The sequence below is a fragment of the Natrix helvetica genome (assembly GCF_964273705.1).
Source record: "Natrix helvetica genome assembly, chromosome: 1".
NCBI classification, from domain to species: domain Eukaryota; kingdom Metazoa; phylum Chordata; class Lepidosauria; order Squamata; family Natricidae; genus Natrix; species Natrix helvetica.
The window spans coordinates 120960138-120979698 of NC_138548.1; the positions used below are offsets into that span (position 1 = coordinate 120960138).

The 19561-nt window shown below is 41.0% G+C and overlaps 1 protein-coding gene across 1 annotated transcript; it reads right to left on the reverse strand.

The window, feature by feature from the left end:
• Positions 1-6154: 6154 nt before the first annotated feature.
• LOC309390306 (membrane-spanning 4-domains subfamily A member 15-like) lies at positions 6155-18345 on the reverse strand (the record flags this gene model as incomplete). Its single annotated transcript, XM_081949494.1, has 6 exons — positions 6155-6777; positions 7085-7198; positions 12603-12731; positions 15192-15248; positions 16370-16492; positions 18154-18345. 6 exons carry the CDS (start codon positions 18343-18345, stop codon positions 6664-6666), a joined length of 729 nt encoding a protein of 242 aa, XP_081805620.1. The 3' UTR covers positions 6155-6663.
• Positions 18346-19561: the final 1216 nt, after the last annotated feature.

The following is a 19561-nucleotide window of genomic DNA, read 5'->3' on the forward strand; positions in this document are numbered from 1 at the left end:
GGACCTGAGGGAAGACTTATCCCGATATATGCTAATATCTAACATCCAGAAAAAAACATCTTTCTTGCCCCTTTAACTGTTGCAACAAATAAGAGTTTGGGGCCAGGAACCTTCTGCGTTTTTATCACTTTTGCTTCTCTCTTTGTCCCAAAGTAAGTTAAGTCCCGCGCTTGGTGGGACTCGTTTTCAACCCCTCGGAGATTTCCAGAACCTTTGCAGGAATCGCCAGAAATAAAAACAAAAGGACGCGCATTGCGTTCACAGCCTCCCCGTCTGTCATACACAGACACAAACCCTAGAAAAACTTCCAAGGACCTCATAGGCTTCCTAGTATAGGTATAAATTTTTCTTTATAAGATGATTTATAACATAATTCGTTTTCATTGGTGAGATAAACTTCTGCTATCTTGGAGTTTCCGATTCCTTCACTATGTGTGTTACACGGGAGCGCCCTCTAGAGTCCTGATCCTTCTATTGCTGTTTTGTATTGACTGTTCTGCGAACGTCTTTGGGGCTGTGGAGAGAAGATCGCTTCAATGCTGTAATAGTAATTTTGGATGGGGAGACTGCTTCCCCTTCCTGATGAGCCACGCTATTCCCAGATTTCATCTTTTTAAAAAGCTGCTTGCCGTTAACTCTTCTAGATGCCAATTTCCCTATATTATGAGATTGGCTTTCATGTCCTTAGTTCAATTCATTTCAAGGGGAAATTAGACAGGTGCTTCAATCAATGGGATGATAACCAACTGTGAGTGTGGCAGGTCCAGTTTCCTGACACATTATCATTCTGAATTACAGAAGAGGCAAGAGAAAACCCAAAATATTTTGAATGAAATACAAATATGAGTTAAAGAATTTCCTAGGGAACATAAATCTGTCAAGAAATTAAGATTTTATAGTAACAGTTCTCCAAGTTAGCCATAAGTGAACTGGGAATAAAATTGAATTATGCAAAACACAGACATTTTCAATTTATGAATAAACCAGGGAAATGGTTCTCTTATAAGCTTTCTTTTATAAGAAAAAGAAAATTTGGGAGGGAAAAACAAGAGGGAGATAATGTATTGATGGACAATGCTGCTTACATTATTTAATATATCAATATTTAATGTATATAAAGGACATGCTATTCTACTGGAGAAAACAACTGAGTATCAGAAGTACTAATGCAGAGTAAAGGAAATAAAGAAAAGGAGAAAGGCAGAAGTGCAGAAAAAAAGAACAAAATAGAAAACAAAACCTTTCTACACCCTTAGCATCAAATAGCCAATAGTAGCCAATTTCATACAGACACATTTCATTAGCATTACTCATTCAGATTCATTGTACACGTACAGCAAATAACTGTATCACAAACCTATAGTGTTGATTTTAATGGTATACAAACTTCTATCAATCTCTTTGGGGTCAGAGTGATTAAGTAACTGCTACTATTCTGCCAATGATACATTTTATTAATAATGTCTACTTTACTTTTGCTGTTTTTCTTTTCTGTAGCCTCAGACCTCCTACTCAATTTAATATTTGCCATAAAAATTAAATGCCATCCAGAATATAAACAAAGCTGCTTGCATCAACCATTGCAGAGATTCTTCCTCAAGACAGATGTGGATGAACTGCAGCGCAAATTCTTGCTTCTTGGTAAGCATTATAACTTATCAGGTAAGAAGCATCACTTTTAAAATTTGTCCCCATTTAACTTGGTACTTAAAGACTTTTAATTGAAAAATAAACAAACTGGAGGGCAAAAGTAAAACAACATGAAATTCATTGCTTCTCATCTGGTGTGACACTTCTCACAATTTCTTCCTGCTGTTGGGTGCGAGTTTTTCCCCCTGACTATGGCTCAGTAACCATATTATCATAGGCTGGTGGAAAACGCTGATTGGGTTCACATGCGACTGTTGCATCTCTGTTGACTTGGTAAGGCATAAAAAACAAGGTTTGCTTATAAGACTAGCACTGTGTAAGTAGTATATATGTTATTTGTCTTTCACTTTGGTTTCTATGGCAGATGAAATGCCAGGACGGTCACAATCTGTTTGATATACTTATATGTAAATTATATATAAGGCTGTTGTTTTTGGCTTAAAGTGCAATCGAAGCTGCTGTCTCTGTGGAAATCCTGGTGGGAGGGGATGGAGTGCTGGCTTTGTTTCAGTAAGTGGAATGATTGGTTGTGTGGTTGCATCATGATTGGTAGATTGGTGCTGATTGGTGATGGTTGCGTGTGCATTGTTGTTTTGTATTGTAATGGCCTGGGTGGTGGGTGGGGTTCGTTTGTTGACTAGGGGTGGTTTCCAGATGTTTGGTAGGTGGGAGGTATCATCATGTTTATTCATGTTGTGGGGGTGTTTCTCTATTTCGATGGCTTCCATAATTATTCTCTTGTTGAAGTGTTCTGTTTTGGAGATTAACCTGGTTCCTTCAAAATTGATTTCATGTCCTGTAGCTTTAAGGTGCTGGAAAAGGGAGGAAGTTTTTTTTCTTTTTTTCTTACTGCGTTCTTGTGTTCTGTGATGCGTACATTTATTTTCCTGTTTGTTTGTCCTATATATGTTGCCGGGCAGATTTTGCATGGTATTTTGTAGACTCCTTGGTTTTCTAGCTGGATTTTGTCTTTGGGGTTTCTTAAGATGTTGGCTATTTTTTGGTCAGTGGTGAAGGTTGTCTTGATATTGTGCTTGTGGAGAATTTTGCTGATTTTATCTGTGGTGCCTTTGATGTAAGGGAGGAGGGCGATGCCGTTGTCCTGTTCTGTGTCTTGGTTTTTTTGGGGGAATCTCCCTTTGGATTAGGTTGGTAATTGTTTTTCTTTGGAATCCGTTGGAGATTAATACATAAATGCATGCATCACAGAACACAAGAACGCAGTAAGAAAAAAAGAAAAAAACTTCCTCCCTTTTCCAGCACCTTAAAGCTACAGGACATGAAATCAATTTTGAAGGAACCAGGTTAATCTCCAAAACAGAACACTTCAACAAGAGAATAATTATGGAAGCCATCGGAATAGAGAAACGCATAGAGAACTATAAAGAAATTTACAATGAGTCTTAAGAAAAAACAGGAAAGGATCTTTAGTACTGAGTTTTGTTTAAGATGGAGCCATTGCCTAGTTCTCATTAATGTGTTTTTGAAAAGTGGTTAGGATCAAGGGTTCACCATCATTTAAAACCCAGTATCGATTTTGATTCATTGCCCAACACCTAATTCTTTTTCCAAAGTCCAATGTAGTTTTTCCACTATTAGCTAAATGCTATAAACAATAATGGGACCAGGTCAATAAGTAAGCGTTATGAGGGAGCAGGGATTTGAACCTTGGAGTGAGAGGCAATGTGAACCATCCCTATGATCAATAAGAGGGCCGGTTCTCTCATACTCAGGAACTCTGCGATGCATTTCAGCTCTGGTACGCAGCTTTTCCCTTCTCATTAAATAACCATCTTTTGTATCTCAGTCTTGAAGAAATAGGGGATTTTTGTAGCCTGTGAATATAAAGAAGGACTATGTCTAATAGCCACATATTTTCACTTACCAGACCACTTTGCAGCCTATTCTATTCTAGAGAATCTCATCCTTGGGAAGTCTCAACCTATTTGCAAAGTCTATGCACCCAGATTTTGTTGCCTTTCTGGCCTTTTCAGCTTTATTTTGAAATGGATTCACAAGAACAAGACGCAAAAGGTCTATTATAGTTTCTCCTTCCTTCCTTCCTTCCTTCCTTCCTTCCTTCCTTCCTTCCTTCCTTCCTTTCTTTCCTTCTTTCCTTCTTTCCTTTGTCTTAAATGCACCAGCCACTCTCAACAGGTTGGGCAGGGAACCCAAATACTCAAGGAACTATGCCAAGGAGAAAAGAGGGAGGAGAGAATACTCCAAAACAATCCAATGGAGGTAAGCATAATCAATCCTTAAGGAACACTGGAATCAGTGGTGGGATTCAATTTTTTTTTACTACTGGTCTGTGGGGGTGGCTTTGTGGGCGTGGCAGGGGAATGATACTGCAAAATCCCCATTCCCTCCCCACCCCACTAACCTGCTTTCCAGCTCTGTTCTCCAGTTCAGGGCAACAAAAGAAGATCAGCTGGGAGGCAGCGGAGACGAGGCCAGCTTATTTGCCGGTTCTCCGAACTACTCAAAATTTCTGCTACCGGTTCTCCAGAACCTGTCAGAACTGGCTGAATACCTCCTCTGGCTGGAATGAAGCAAAGTGGGGAAAATTCTGGAGCTGGTTGCTAGGATTCCAAATAAGAGAAAATGCTTCAGCTTCTACTCAGATATGCCGAGAACTTGGGTGCGGCCTCTGAGACACTACAAGAGACCTCAATATTTCTGCCGCTTATTTTTTTTTAAAGTAAATCCGATCACTGTGTTTCCAAAATATGGCTTCCAAATATTATTTCATTCTTCAGATTCATTAAAATGTTTTCCTAACTTATTTAGGCAACATTTGAGAGCCTATATTCTTGTGGGACAGTAATGCATTCTCATTGGTTAGTCAGATGTCATTTTTTCATCCCTTGGACCATCTCTCATAATGCCCCTCCCCCCTTGGGATTTCAATGAAACACGAGGAAGTCAGGAAGGCTGCAGTGCAGACAGGACTTTGATAGGTACTGTTGGGAGAAATGTCCTGGGTTCGGGTCCAAGTGGGGAAAAAGACACTGGAGACATGGAGGCTGCTTGGAAAGATGGTTTAATGGTGGACAGGACCACATGGCTTGAGTCCTGAACAGAAAAGGTGATCATGTGCTTCAATGTTGGGAAGAAGAAGAGAAGGAAGGACTGAGATGCTGAGTTCCTGGTTTTATGCCCTCTCTGCCCTTTGATCTTGAGCTTGTATTCTGATTGGTTTTCAGACTCCCATGGGGCTATGCAGGGGCAACTCTGTAGGCTGCGTTTTGAATCCAAGTTTGGTTGAGTTCTCAGATGCCATGTGGTGAGTTGGGTAAAGGGCCAATATTATCATGCCTTAATCCCATCCCCCTGGAGCTGAAGGGGAGAATTCTTTATTATGTAAAGGGACTGGCTTGGCCTTCTTAATGGCCCATTGACAAAGTGGGTGGAGGCAAGAAGCTACAGGGAGCTATTCTCAATTTAAAACATGTTTCTTCCTTTTTACATCCAGAGAAACATTCTGCCTTTTCAATATTTCCTAGGATATTTTATTTTTCTGGGAGAGGGCTGGGTGATAACTTTCCACCGTGCTTTTTCAACAGGCAACTGGACTTTCTTGGTTTTTTTTTCTTTGAAGACATTTCACTTGTCATCAAAGAAGCTCCCTTAGCTCTGACTGGGTGGTAGAGAATGGAAGGATTTATACTCCTTGCAGACAACAGACTCATCCCCAACAGCCTGGGCCTGAAGGGATACAGGGCAGAAAACATCCTGAAGCCAAGAAGGCTCCACACCCATTTGCACTACTCGGGTGACCCTGAGGACATAGATAAACCTCCAAGTCGCCTCAATGACCCTCTAAAAGAATGCAAATGACTAGCTGTCTGCAAAGAACATAAATCCTTCCACTCCCCATCATCCAGTCAAAGCTGAAGAAGCTTCTTGTCTTCAAAAAAGAAAAACAAACCAAAAAGTCTAGTTGCCTCCTGAAAAAGCACCTCTGGGATTAGGAGATAATGTTTTTAGTTCTTAGTTTAGCAACAAAGCAAACTATAAATGAAGACTGTATAGCCAGATAAGAACGGATTCAAAGCTGCTAAGGACACCAACTTGGACTTGAACTTTAGTGACTTTAGTAACTCATAGCATGCAAACCACATGTCATGAATATCCCTAAGCAATTATGGGGTTTTGCAAGTTACATGCTAGACTAGAGCTACTGCACAGAAATGTGTCAAATTGACTATATCCAATAAAAGAACTCATTCAAAAGCCAATAGTTTAAACTATATATAAAGCAATTGTCCAGCTTTTTAAGCTGTTCCTCTTTTGGCTGAGTGATCACTGAGATGTCCTCTCTACTTATAGACATAAAAAAGAGCTATTTTAATCTTCCTTTCTGGCTTGAACTCTGTTGGCAAGACACACCAGGCTAAAGACTTACAACTAACAAGTTTTCCTTGGAAGGAGAGTTGAACATGTAGTTGGGGCATTATTTGAAATAGTAAGCAGGCAATTTCATGCAGACACTCCATTAGCACTACTAATTCACCTTTATTGTACATATACAGGAAACAACAGTATCAAACACTCTACAGGCTTCAAATGTGTGCAAATTTCTACTAATCTCCTTGGGATCAGAGTAATTACTGTATGCAACTGCTATTAACATTGCTATTGCCAATGACTTGTTTACCAATCACTTGTGTCTCAATTTTGCTAGGTGTTTTTTTTCTCCCTCTTTTCTGTAACATCAGACTTCCTTCATAATACAACAGTCATCAGAAAAAGGAAATGCAATCCAGAATATAAACAAAGGAGTAATAAACTGTGTGCATCGTCAAAAATTCTTGCTTCTTCTTTATAACTATTATGTAAAAAAAGTTCTTTTAAAACTTGCCACCATTAAATGTGGTGCTTAAAGGCTGTAATTGAAAAATAAGCAAGCTAGAGATTAGAATAAAACAAAACAATATAATATGAATTGCTTCTTCTATGACCTCTGGTGCAACACTTGTCACAATTCCTTCCTGGGTTTCTTGTTTTTTCTTACTCTGGCCTGGTAACCACATTATCATAGGCTGGTGGAGAGGATGAATTTGGTTCAATCGCGAGTGGTACATATTCGCTGACTACTTGGTAAGGCACAAAACGAATGGCTGCCTGCAACAGAAAATAATACTTATATATAAGAATACTGACTGTGGCTTGGGACATCTTATTCTAGGTAAGAAGAATAGCTTCCCCAGTTGTGTATTTTTAATTCTAGCACTGTGTTTGCCTAGAATAAGCTGGGGCCACATTCTCTGAAACCTTCGAGAGTTATAAGCTCTGATAGAGAAATCTTTAAAGGTAGAAATAAACATCCTAACAACTTATGGCCTGGCCATTTAATCACCGTTCTCTGATCAAATCTACCTACCTTGTCCAGATATAAGCTAAAATTATTATCAAAGGATCAAATAGTTACCTGGTCATTAACACAGCAAGTTGCCTGGCATCCAAAATGTGTAAGTGAAACAGTGATGAAAAATTCCAGCAATCTGAACAAGAACAGCATGGTGGAGAGGCAAATCCCGACTTCCTATAGATTAGGGAGGACACATGTGGAAAGATTGTGATTTGCTGAAACATAAATCCATCTATGTGCTACACCATTAAAAGGGACTCCCAGCTGCTTCCTTGGAAACACTGGGAGGAACCATTGTATCAGGAAAAACAGGCGCAATACACAGTCTCTGATATTATGAAAAAAACAGAACAGGGAATATCGTAGCATTATTATATTTTGCAGTATATCAAATAAACCCCAGAGAATTAAATGGGGATCAGTAATATTTCAGATCCCTGTATAAAATCAAATATTTGCACAAGGGCACACATTTCACCTGAACCTTATGCACCATAAAAAGTTGTCAAGAAGAGCATGGATGGATGCACCACCTCCATCCTGGTCCCATCTTCCTTTAGTGCAAACAAAATTGTTTCTGTCCCATATCCAGGCCTGAAATTTAATTGAAAAGAATCCAGATAATCTCTTTCCTCCAGGATCATCTGGATTGCAAAGCCACTGCCTTCTCTAAACTGGATGAACGTTGTCCAGAACAGTGGAGTCCAGCTTGAGGAGGGATTTTACCAGTACCTCTTTAAAGGGAGCGAGGAGCACACCCTTTAACATGGGTGTGCTCTCAGCTCCTTTTGTTTGTGTTTTAGAGAAAATTCAAAATTATGTTAAAATTGAAAGACTTGTATGATTAAGGTTATGCTGTGTTTGTTTTTTGCATAGGTTAATCTTACAAAAATTAAGAGTTTCTAAGAGAAGAAGAAAAAAATGATGAAAAATTAACTTGTGGGATGCTCTTTGAAGGGATTAAAGATCAAAAATTTTAGTATGTTGTTACTTCTGATAGCTCTTAATAAAAATTTGAATTGTGAGGTTTTACAGATTTATTTGTAAATAGAAGATATGGGGGAAAGTTTGTTTGTTTGCTTGCTTTTGGAGAAAATTATGTTACTGGATAAAGAAAATAATCAACAATGAAGGTGGCTTAAGTTAAAATATATACAATAATACAATAATAAAATAGCAGAGTTGGAAGGGACCTTGGAGGTCTTCTAGTTCAACCCCCTGCCTAGGCAGGAAACCCTATATCATTTCAGACAAATGGCTATCCAACATCTTCTTAATGGCTTCCAGTTTTGGGGCATTCACAACTTCTGGAGGCAAGCTGTTCCATTGATAAATTGTTCTAACTTTCAGGAAGTTTCTCCTCAGTTCTAAGTTGCTTCTCTCCTTGATTAGTTTCCACCCATTGCTTCTTGTTCTACCCTCAGGTGCCTTGGAAAATAGTTTGACTCCCTCTTCTTTGTGGCAACCCCTGAGATATTGGAACACTGCTATCATGTCTCCCCTAGTCCTTCTTTCTCTTAAGCTTAATACCCAGTTCCTGCAACCGTTCTTCCTATGTTTTAGTCCCCAGTCCCTTAATCAACTTTGTTGCTCTTCTCTGCACTCTTTCTAGAGTCTCCACATCTTTTCTACATCATGGTGACCAAAACTGAATGCAGTATTCCAAGTGTGGCCTTACCAAAGCATTATAAAGTGGTATTAACACTTCACGTGATCTTGATTCTATCCCTCTGTTGATGCAGCCTAGAACTGTGTTGGCTTTTTTGGCAGCTGCTGCAAACTGATGGCTCATATTTAAATGGTTGTCCACTAGGATCCCAAGATCCCTTTCACAATTACTACTGTTGAGCAAGGTACCACCTATATTGTACCTGTGCATTTCATTTTTGTTGCCTAAGTGTAGAACCATACTCTTTTCACCACTGAATTTCATTTTGTTAGATAGTGCCCAATGTTCAAGTTTGTCAAGATCCTTCTGTATCTTTAGTCTATCTTCTGGAGTGTTGGCCATTCCTGCCAGCTTGGTGTCATCTGCAAATTTGATGAGTTCCCAATTTATTCCCTCATCCAAATCATTGATGAAGATGTTGAAGAGTACTGGGCCTAAAACAGAGCCTTGGGGTACTCCACTGCATACTTCCCTCCATGTAGATGCAGTTCCATTGAGGACTACATGTTGAGTGCGGTTTGTCAGCCAGTTACGAATCCATCTGGTGGTGATGCTGTCCAACCCACATTCTTCTACTTTATCTAGTAGTAGATTATGGTCTACCTTATCAAATGCCTTACTGAAGTCCAAGTAAACTATATCGACGACATTCCTCTGGTCCACTAATTTTGTCACTTTGTCAAAGAATGCAATAAGATTAGTCTGGCATGATCTGTTTTTGACAAACCTATGTTGGCTTTTGGCTATTACTTTGTTTGCTTCTAGGTGTTCACTAATTCGTTGCTTGATTATCTTTTCCAGAATCTTTCCTGGTATTGAGGTCAGGCTGATAGGTCTGTAGTTTCCTGGATCTGTGGTTCTGGATGGAAACCACATCAGCTCTTTTCCAGTCCTCTGGTAGTTCCCCGGTGCTCCAGGATCTCTGAAAAGTATAGTTCAGTGGTTCTGAGATCTCGTCTGCCAGTTCCTTCAGAACCCTGGGGTGTAGTCCATTCGGTCCTGGTGATTTGAACTCGTCTAGGGTAGACAGGTGCTCATTTACCATTTTCTTCCCTATTTCAGTTTGTGTTCCTAATCTGATTTTTGTGGTGCTGTTTTTGATAGGTTGGACTGTTTTATTCCTTTGTGTAAAGACAGATACAAAACATTAAATAGTTCTGCTTTCTCCCTGTTGCTTGTCATCTTCTTGCCACTTTCTCCCAGCAATGGACTAATTGTTTCCTTAACTCTTCTTGTTTTTAACATGTTGGAAGAAGCTTTTTTTGTTATTTTTTACCTTTGTGGCAAGCCTTTCTTCATTGTGAGCCTTAGCTGATATTCTGCCTTAGTTATGTCCCCCCCTTTCCACTTTTTGCACTTATCTTTTTTGCCTTGCAATTTGTCAGAGAGTTCTTTATGCAGCCATGCTGGTTTCTTTTGGGAACTGTTATTTTTCTTCTTCATTGGTATTGTGCTAGATTGGGCTTTTGTACTCTCATTTTTCAAAATTTCCCAAGCTTCTTGAGTTGTTTTCCCCTTGAGGATTCTCATCCAAGGAATTTTTCCCAAGCTCTCTCTAAGTTTATTGAAATTAGCTCTCTTAAAGTTCAAGACTCTGGTTTCACTTTGTTCTACTACTGTTTGCATAATGTTGAATTCCAATATTGCATGGTCACTTGCCCCCAGGGTTCCTGTGGCTTCAACACCTTCTATCATTTCCTCTCTGTTAGTGAGAATTAAGTCCAATATGGCTGATCCCCTTGTTCCCTTCTCTACTTTTTGGGAAACAAAGTTGTCTGCTAGGTTTGTTAGGAGCCTGTTGGATCTTCCACTTGGTGCAGATTTTGTTTCCCAGTTGATGTCAGGGTAGTTAAAATCCCCCACTACTATTGTGGTGTGCTTCCTACATACCTTAGTTAGCTGAGTAACAAAAAGTTCATCTACTTCCTCTGCTTGGTTGGGTGGCCTGTAGTATAGACCTATGGCAATGTCATTCCCCCCCCCCCCAACCTTTAATATTGACCCAAATGCATTCAAGATAGTTCTCATCATTGTTGTGCTCTATTTCTGTAGAGAGGTAATTATTTCTTATATATAGTGCAACTCCACCTCCTCTTTTATTTAGTCTATTTCTTTTAAATAATTTAAATCCTCTGTATGTTCCATTTGTCGGTTTCATCCCACCAAGTTTCTGTAATGGCAACAATATCGTATCTGCCCTCTTTTACTTGAATTTCTAATTCGCCCTGTTTATTCCTCATGCTCTGTGCATTGGTGTTTAGACATTTGAGTCCATTTTGATTGACCCTGTGTTTACTGTCTACATAACCTGTGTTATGCCTGACTGCCCCTATTTTCTTGCCACTTGTATGATTCATGCACATGGTATGGCACTCACTATTAAATACTTGGTTTTGCTTGACAGCAGGAGTGATAATCTTACCCGCACAAACATCTGTGTTACATGCACTGATAACCGTATGAATTTTAGATTGCTGGGGACAGAAATGTTCTGTATCAATTAATTCTCTGTCCCCGCTGTTCAGTTTAAATGTTTATCCAGAAAATCTGTGAATTTAATGCCAAGTAATCCAGTCCCTTTCTTGGATGGGTGCAAACCATCTCTTTTGTACAGTTTTTCATTGGACCAGCTGCAGACATCATGATTAATAAAACCAAAGCCTTCCCTTTTACACCACTCCCTTAGCCACACGTTACACTCTGCTACACACTGGCCCTTCCCTTTTTGTTCCTTATATACTGGTAAAACCTCTGAAAAGATAAGCTTACAACCTATACTACTACGTTCATACCCCAAGCTCTGGAAATCATTTTTCACAGAAAGTACATCTTTTTGGGACAGATCATTTGTGCCAAGATGTATAATAGCATCAACATCACAGTCCTTACTTGCATTCTTGACTATACCATATTATTTCTGGTAACTCTTCACTAGACTTTTGCTAATTAAGATTGAATGATGAGGATTTATTTGTTCATAAATAAGAGATAAATTAGGAAAGAAGAGATCTTGGTTGAAATATCAGAGAATAAGTTATTAATAGGTTACTGAAATTGTATTTGACTTGAAAGAGAAGTCATTTCTTAATTTTTCTTTTTTTCCCCTTTTTCTCTTTTTCTTTTGCGCTGTTCATTTTTTCTTTTTAGATTTTTACTTTGGATTAGTTTTTTTTTAATTTTTGAGTTTTAATCATCGTTATTATAAAAAAACAGCATTCAAATGAAATATAGCTAGTCTTCAACTTATGACAGTTGAGCCCAACATTTCTGTTGCTAAGTGAGACATATGTTAAGTGAAGTTTGCCCCATTTCATGACCTTTCTTGCAGTTGCTAAGTGAATCACTGCAGTTGTTAAGTTAGTAACACGGTTGTTAAGTGAATCTGGTTTCCCCAATGAATTTGCTTGTCAGGTTGCAAAAGGTGACCACATGACCCCAGGACACTGCAACTGTTATAAATAGGAATCAGTTGCCAAGCATCTGAATTTTATCACATGACCATGGAGACGCTGAAAGGGTGAGAAACAGTCGTCACTTTCCCCCCGTTATTATACATTTGATTGGTCATTAAACGTACTGTTGTAAGTTGAGGATTACATGTAGGACTAAGATGTGTTTTAGGGAAGATTTCAAACCAAATTCAATGGTGTTGATTCTAGATTCTGATAATTGGTCAAAAGGTTCTTAGGTAGAAATGACAGAAGTAAAGTTCAGGCCTTACCAGGACTTTGGAGTTGTGGAAAGTGCCATAAGAAACAACATCCCTGCAAATCTGGACTCCCATCTATTTATTTGCCCCAAACCACATCTGATCCCTGCCCAACATTGTGACATATATATTGTGTACATAAGCATCCTTCTGGATTCTACACATGAAGCCAAAATTCTAGAGCAGATTGGTTTACTTACTTTTATCGAATCCTTTGGATGGTTATTGATAGAAAAACTATCACTCAAAGTCAACTCAAGTATATACTGCAGAATACCAATTAATGCAATTATGGCACTTGTGATGTGCATTCCTACACTGCATTTCACCTGAAAGAAAAGAGCAGTATACCAGTGGAAGAAAAATGAAAATGAAAGCACAGGTCTTATTAAATTCAAACCATACAAGAAAATTACACCCAACTATGGTAAAACCAGTAATAAAATCTATCGATGTACCGTATTTTTCAGAGCCTAAGACACACCTTTTCCCCCCCTAAAAGGGGGTGAAAATTTGGGTGTGTCTTATACACTGAATGGAGCTCCCTGGCCCCAACCCTTTGGCCTCTGACTCCCAGCAATTTACCTATTTACAGCAAACGGGCTTGCGGAGGCTTCAATAAGCTATAGCAGTGATGGCAAACCTATGGCACGCGTGCCACAGGTGGCACACGGAGCCATTTGTCAGGGCACACAAGGCGCTGCCCTGGCAGCTGGCCAGCGCATATGCGCACGCTGGCCAGCTGAGTTCACCCTTTTTTAAAGCCATTTTTCACCCTCCGCAGGCTCCTATAGAGCCTGGAGAGGGTGAAAACAGCCTCCCCCGCCCACCCCCGGACACCCTCCGGAGGCGCCGGGGAAGCCTCCGGACAGTCCCTGAAGACTTCGGAGCACTCAAAACGATCCTCCGAGCAAACCGAAAGTGACTTCCGGTTTGCTCGGATGGTCGTTTTGAGCGCTCCGAAGGCTTAAGGGACCGTCCGGAGGCTTCCCTGAAGCCTTCGGAGCACTCAAAATGATCCTCCGAGCAAACCAGAAGTGACTTCCGGTTTGCTCGGAGGATCGTTTTGAGCGCTCCGAAGGCTTCAGGGACTGTCCAGAGGCTTCCCTGATGACTCTGGAGGGCGTCCGCTGTTTTCGCCCTCCCCAGGCTCCTATAAAGCCTCTGGAGCCTGAGGAGGGCGAAAAAAGCATGTAAAAATGGGGGGAGCGCCTGTAGCACATCAATTTTAACAGCTTCTCTACAAGTATAGTCTGAAATACACTACAAACAGTGTATATTGTCTGTACTGTTTGTTGCAAGGAGGCAACTGCTGGGAGGCAGAGGCAGATATTTTCCCCTTGTTTCCATCCCCAAAATCTAGGTGCGTCTTATACTTTGGAGTGTCTTATACTCTGAAAAATATGGTATGTGTTTAATGGTGCATTATCCATCAGTAGTGAAACCAGACAACATGCAGTAATATCATAAGCAACACATAGCAGCCCCAACAGGGTTTCCCAAATCCAAAGCCCACAACTCATTTGAAGGATTTTCTAACAATGTCAAATTCCTTATTTTTGTTTCTGGATGTCAGTCTCCATTGAAGACCAGGTAGTTAAAAGTGACAGGAAAACTGATGAACGTTTTGGCTAGGACATGACACACTCTAAGCATCAAATGTTATGTTAAATGCTCTTTTAACTATATAACTTTACAGAGAGGGAACTAGAGAAATGGGGAGGGAGAAATCCTTGGAGTCAGTAGTAAGAATACTGAAAATTTTAAAATGGCTGTTTTTGCTTTTCTCCTTTCAGGAATGTAGTATTTCTTTCATCAAGGTGGTTAAAATCTTTCTTCTGCTGAATCCACACTGTTTTCCTTTACAAGACAAAAAACTTTCCTGTGTTGCCATGAATACCAAAGAGAAACAGGGGAGAAGAAAGAAAGCTCTTTGAAGGTGGGCTACCTTCAGCTCTCTCTTCTCTTTGATTCCCATACCCATTCCATACTTTTACTCATAAAAATAGGGCTTCTTTCTAATGTTGCTTTAGGTGGGAACACTTCTAAAATAGGATCTTCTGTTAAAATAATGGAAGGGGAGGAGGACGAAGAAGAGGAGTTGGTGACAGCATGTTGGAGGTCTGGTTCAAGACCAGAGAATGCAAGACGACTCCTCTAGGGATGGGTTCCGGGTTCGCGCATGGCCGCGCTTCGCATGCATCGCAGTACAATAAAAATTGCTCTGCGCATAAGCAAAACACAAGATGGTACTGCCTATGGCGCTGCCCAGAGAACCAGTTCAGGGGTGTGGCAGCAACCCAGGTCGCCAAACCACTATCGGTTCAGCCAAACCGGGCCGAACCGATAGGAACCCACCACTGGACTCCTCTTTGCTCAGGACTAGCATTACAGTATTTCTGGTAGCAACTAAGGCAGCTCTGGTAGAACAAGAAGTGACTTCATGGTCATTGGCACTTTCAGGCTTCCCTCATTTCTATCAGGCTACTGACAGATTGCACATCAGGAAGGGAATTTGGGAAGAAGCCCATTGCAAAAAGGGAAACCAAGGGAGCCTCTAATTCTGCATGGTTCAATGTACTGTTGACATAGAACTTTCAATGGAAGCAAGGCTTGGAAGCTAAAGTTGATCAAAGAAGGAAGGTGGTAGAATTTTTGTATTTGCTTTTCTTTCCCAAATGTTGATTTAAGACTGAGCAGTATTTGAAGACCACAGACAATATATAGTGTCATGAGTGCTTACAAAGAAATAGCATAAAAGAAATTCAAAAGCCTTATAGCTTTCTCACCAAACTAAGGTTTTGACTCTTCGCAACTGATACACAAATTGATCCAGAAGAAATGAACTGAAAAAAGAAAAAGAAAGTATTGTAGTCCACTGGAAATATCAAGGGAAAAAACATCAGAAAACACCTGGGACCCATGGAAACTCTTTTACAACAAAATATTATTTTAGATATGGTTATTTTTAAATTTTGTGAAGTCAGCCTGAATTGTTTTGGATTGGGCAGTCTAGAATATTAATAAATACCCCCCACCAACCCCTGCAAAAACAGACCTGCATCATCCTTAAGAGTTTAAGATTTATAGGAAAAACAGCTTGGATGTCAGGAACTTGTAGCAAACCTATAGCAAAATGGCACTCTTTGTCTTAAATGCACCAGCCACTCTCAACTGGTTGGGCAGGGAACCAAATACCCTGTTTCCCCCAAAATAAGACCTCCCCAGATAATAAGCCCAATCGGGCTTTTGAGCACATGCGCTAAATAAACCTCCTCCGAAAATAAACCCTTCTCGAAAATATTGCAACACAGCAGCAGCCACGAGGTGACCATGCTTGCCACCTCCTGCACCTCAAAAATAATAAGACCTCCCTGAAAATAAGGCCAACTGCTTATTTTGGGGTCAAAAGAAAATAAGACCTTGTCTTATTTTCGAGGAAACACTGTATCTGAGGAACTGTGCCAAGGGAAATGGGGGGAGGAAAAAAAACTCCAAAACAGTCTAATGGAGGTGAGCATGATCAATCCTTAGGGAATGCTGGAATGAAGCAAAGTGAGGAATTTTGGGAGCTGGTTGCTAAGATTCCATACAAAAAAAAATATAGTTTCAGCTTCCATTGAGATAAGAGACCTCAAAATTTCTGCAGCTTATTTTTTAAAGTAAATGTAATTGCTACTTTTCCAAAATATAGCTTCCAACTATTTTTTATTTCTCTTCTTATTTCTCTACAAAAGAAGCCTTTTAATTTCTATTTGTTTCTTTAGTTTCGTTAGAATGCTTTCATAATCTATTTAAGTGACATTTTTAAAGTCCCCTTGGAGTCCATCTCTCATAATGCTCTCTCTCGGAATTTAAATGAAACATGAGGAAATCAGGGTGCTGCAGGGGCAGACAGGATTTTGATAGGCGCTCTTGGCCATTAATTCCATAGTGAATGACTGAACAAGTATTTGCACGTACTTACTAAAATCCCTGCCCAAAAGGAGTAACCTCCAAATAGAGAAACGGAGATGTAGTCTGCCAAAGCAAGAAAAATTGCGACAGCCCCAAAGCCAATGTGCATCAACCCAATCATGATTTGGACGGCCTATGGAAAGAAAACACACAAAATAAGACAAGTTAACTCTCTGAATGCAAGAAAGACAAACATTCTCATTTGTTAGCACCCTGGGAAAAGCATCACTTTGTATAAACCTAAGGCCCTTCAAAGGTGTTGACCTTTTAAGCTTCCAGTGCAGGTGTTGACCCAAGGCCTGGTTTCCTAGGGTGAAAAATCCAAATGGGGAGAAGAAACAGTTTAAGACACCGTTGTCACTATGTGCTTGACATTTACTCCAAATTATAATAGAGTTTGACCTACAGTAGACTTCTCTTGTCAGGAAGGTCTGTAAATATATCCAGATGTCACTTCTCTTACTACAGACTCCTCTGCAGGAAGAAGTTAAGCATGGTCATAAGCACAAAGTGATTTTACCCGGCTTTAACTGGAGCCAACTATGACCAAGTTCTTGTGGAGAAATGCCCAACAGTTGTACTTCTCAGAGGGAAGGAAGAAAAAGAAATCTGGCTGAAATTATGGCTGAGCTCCACTTTCTCAGTTAAAGAGCAAAGCAAAAAGAAATGCATATCTGAGAATTTTTCTGCAAATGCAACTGCCATGAAGAACAGAGGTTTCTGGAATATACTCTGTAGGAAGTTATCATCCAGCCCTCTCCCAGAAAAATGAAATATCCTAGGAAATATTGAAAAGGCAGAATATTTCTCTGGATGTGAAAAGGGAGAAACATTTTAAAGACAGAATAGTTCCCTGTAGCTTCCTGCCCATCCCCCTTTGTCAATGAGCCATTAAAGCCTGAGCTAGTTCATTTTACATAATAAAGAGTTCTCCCCTTCAGCTCCAGGGGGATGGGATTAAGGCATGATCAGCCTTTACTCACTCACTACATGGCATCTGAGAACTCAACCAAACCTGGATTCAAAACACAGCCTAGAGAGTTGCCCCTGCATGGCCCCATGGGAATCTGACAACCACTTAAAAGACAAGATCAAGATCAAAGGCCAGAGAGGGCATAAAACCAGGGACTCAGCATCTCAGTCCTTCTCTTCTTCTCCACCAACGTTGAAGTATGTGATCACCTTTTCTGTTCAAGACTCAAGCCATGTGGACCTGTCCACCATTAAAACCATCTTTCTAAGCAGCCTCCATGTCTCCAGTGTCTTTTTCCCCACTTGGAGCTGAATCCAGGAGGACATTTCTTCCAACAACTCCAAAACCAGACAATAGCCAAGCCAAGAAGTTCACAGCATGGTGTTTTGCTGTTTTTCAGGTGAGGCTTGGTATAATAAAGCCTGAGTCCCAGTATTTGCCTCAAGGAGATGTACGTGTTTATTCAACTTAATAAAAATGCCCCCCTCATTTGAGGAGGGTACCCTGAACACACTGTGACACTCATATTTATATGCTTACTACATTGTTTACTTCAGCACATTTATAGAAGATAAAGAAGTACAGAAACAGTCAGCCACCTCCCTTGACGGCATTCCAAGGACATTGAGTGCTGCCTAAGGGATGTTGGGTGTCTCCTGGGGAACTTTGCATGACCCTGAAGACCTGCTGAGATAATTGTGCCAACTGCAAGACTTTCATTTGAATTATTAGATTCCTGATCAAACAGTGGGACTGTCGGGTCTCTACATAGCAATAAAACCTTAATGGACTTCAGACAGGTACATTGTGCACATGCTTACCCCAAGTACTTTGATCTCAGCATTGAAGAATCTCTCCAAAGGACCTTTTTGGAGAACTTGTTGAGGAGCACTGGTGGAAGTTCCAAGTTGCTGAGGTCCATACTGAAGATTTGGTATTGCAACATTGGGAAACCCCTGGAATGTTTGGATTGTGTTTGTTCCATTAGAGGAAAATGCATTTCCAGTGGCCATTCTTACTGGAAGCATTACTACAGCTAAGCTACCTGCAAACGAACAAGTGAGGAAATGATCATGTCTTCACATAAAGGAGGCAAAATCTGGTCCTTCGCTTTTATCTCACTTTATGAGATAACGTTCTCCTCCAATTGCAGAAGATTGCCAGAAGGAGAGTAGTGAGCGCACACAACTTTCTCAGGAAGGAAAAGTTAATCATGTGCGCAGCCATCCCTGAAATGACTCTCTGGCCCTTTCTCCAGGCACTGGGGCTCTCCCACTGTCTTAGGTCCGACAGCTGGCGGCCTATTCTGCTCGCCTCTCCTCCTCCTCCTCCTCCCACCTAGCTATCCTCCTCGCTCAGCAGCCCGGCTCCCGGCTCCTCTAGTCCATTCTTCCACCTCAGCCTCTGTTCTTTCGTGGCCGCCACTCAGCTGATCGCTCTCTGGCTAGCCCAACTCTGCTCCCCTACATTGCTGCAGCTTTCTTGGCTCAGCTCTCCCCCCCCCACCCCACCCCACTTGCCTCGTTGAGCTCACATGCAGCCCCACCAAGCACGGGCCGAGCGGTGATAGCACAAGCAGGAACGCCCTTCTCCCCCTCTCCTCCTTCGCTATTCTCTTACTTCTCCTTTCCTAGTCATGTGCTTTCCCGGCCTCTCCACCCACCCCCCGTCCACGCTCTCTCCAGGTTTCGTTTCAGCTACTATTTCTCCGCTTGCCTTTCTCTTTCTCTGCTGGTCTTCCTGCGCCGCTACTCTTCTCCGTGGCTCTTTCCCTCCACTTCTGCCTCTCTCTCGTCCTCCGCCGCTCGTGTAATGCTTCTTTTTTTTCCCCTTTCGCTGCTTTCCTCCTCTTCCTCTGTTCTCTCCCTTCTTTTCCTTCCTCCCTTTCAATCCTCCGCTTTTAAACCTTTCTCCGTCTCTGCCGCCCCTTCCTCTCAAATTTCTGGGCGATCTCTCCACCTTCCCGGACGCTTGCATCCGGCAGGCGGCGGGCCGGCTGTTCCCTTAATCTCGTTGTGTGAGGAGATAACATTCCCTTCCAGCAGGCAAAAGATTGCCGAAGGGGCTCAGGAAGCACACAGGTTTCTCAGGAAGAAAAAGTTAATCGTGAATAAGGAGAAGGACTGTCTTCTTGCTTGCATCCCAATGCAAAATGGCTCTTTTAAATCCTAGTGTCATCTCGGATCCATCCGGCTGAATGGAATCTCCACGCGGACAGTTTTACTGTAA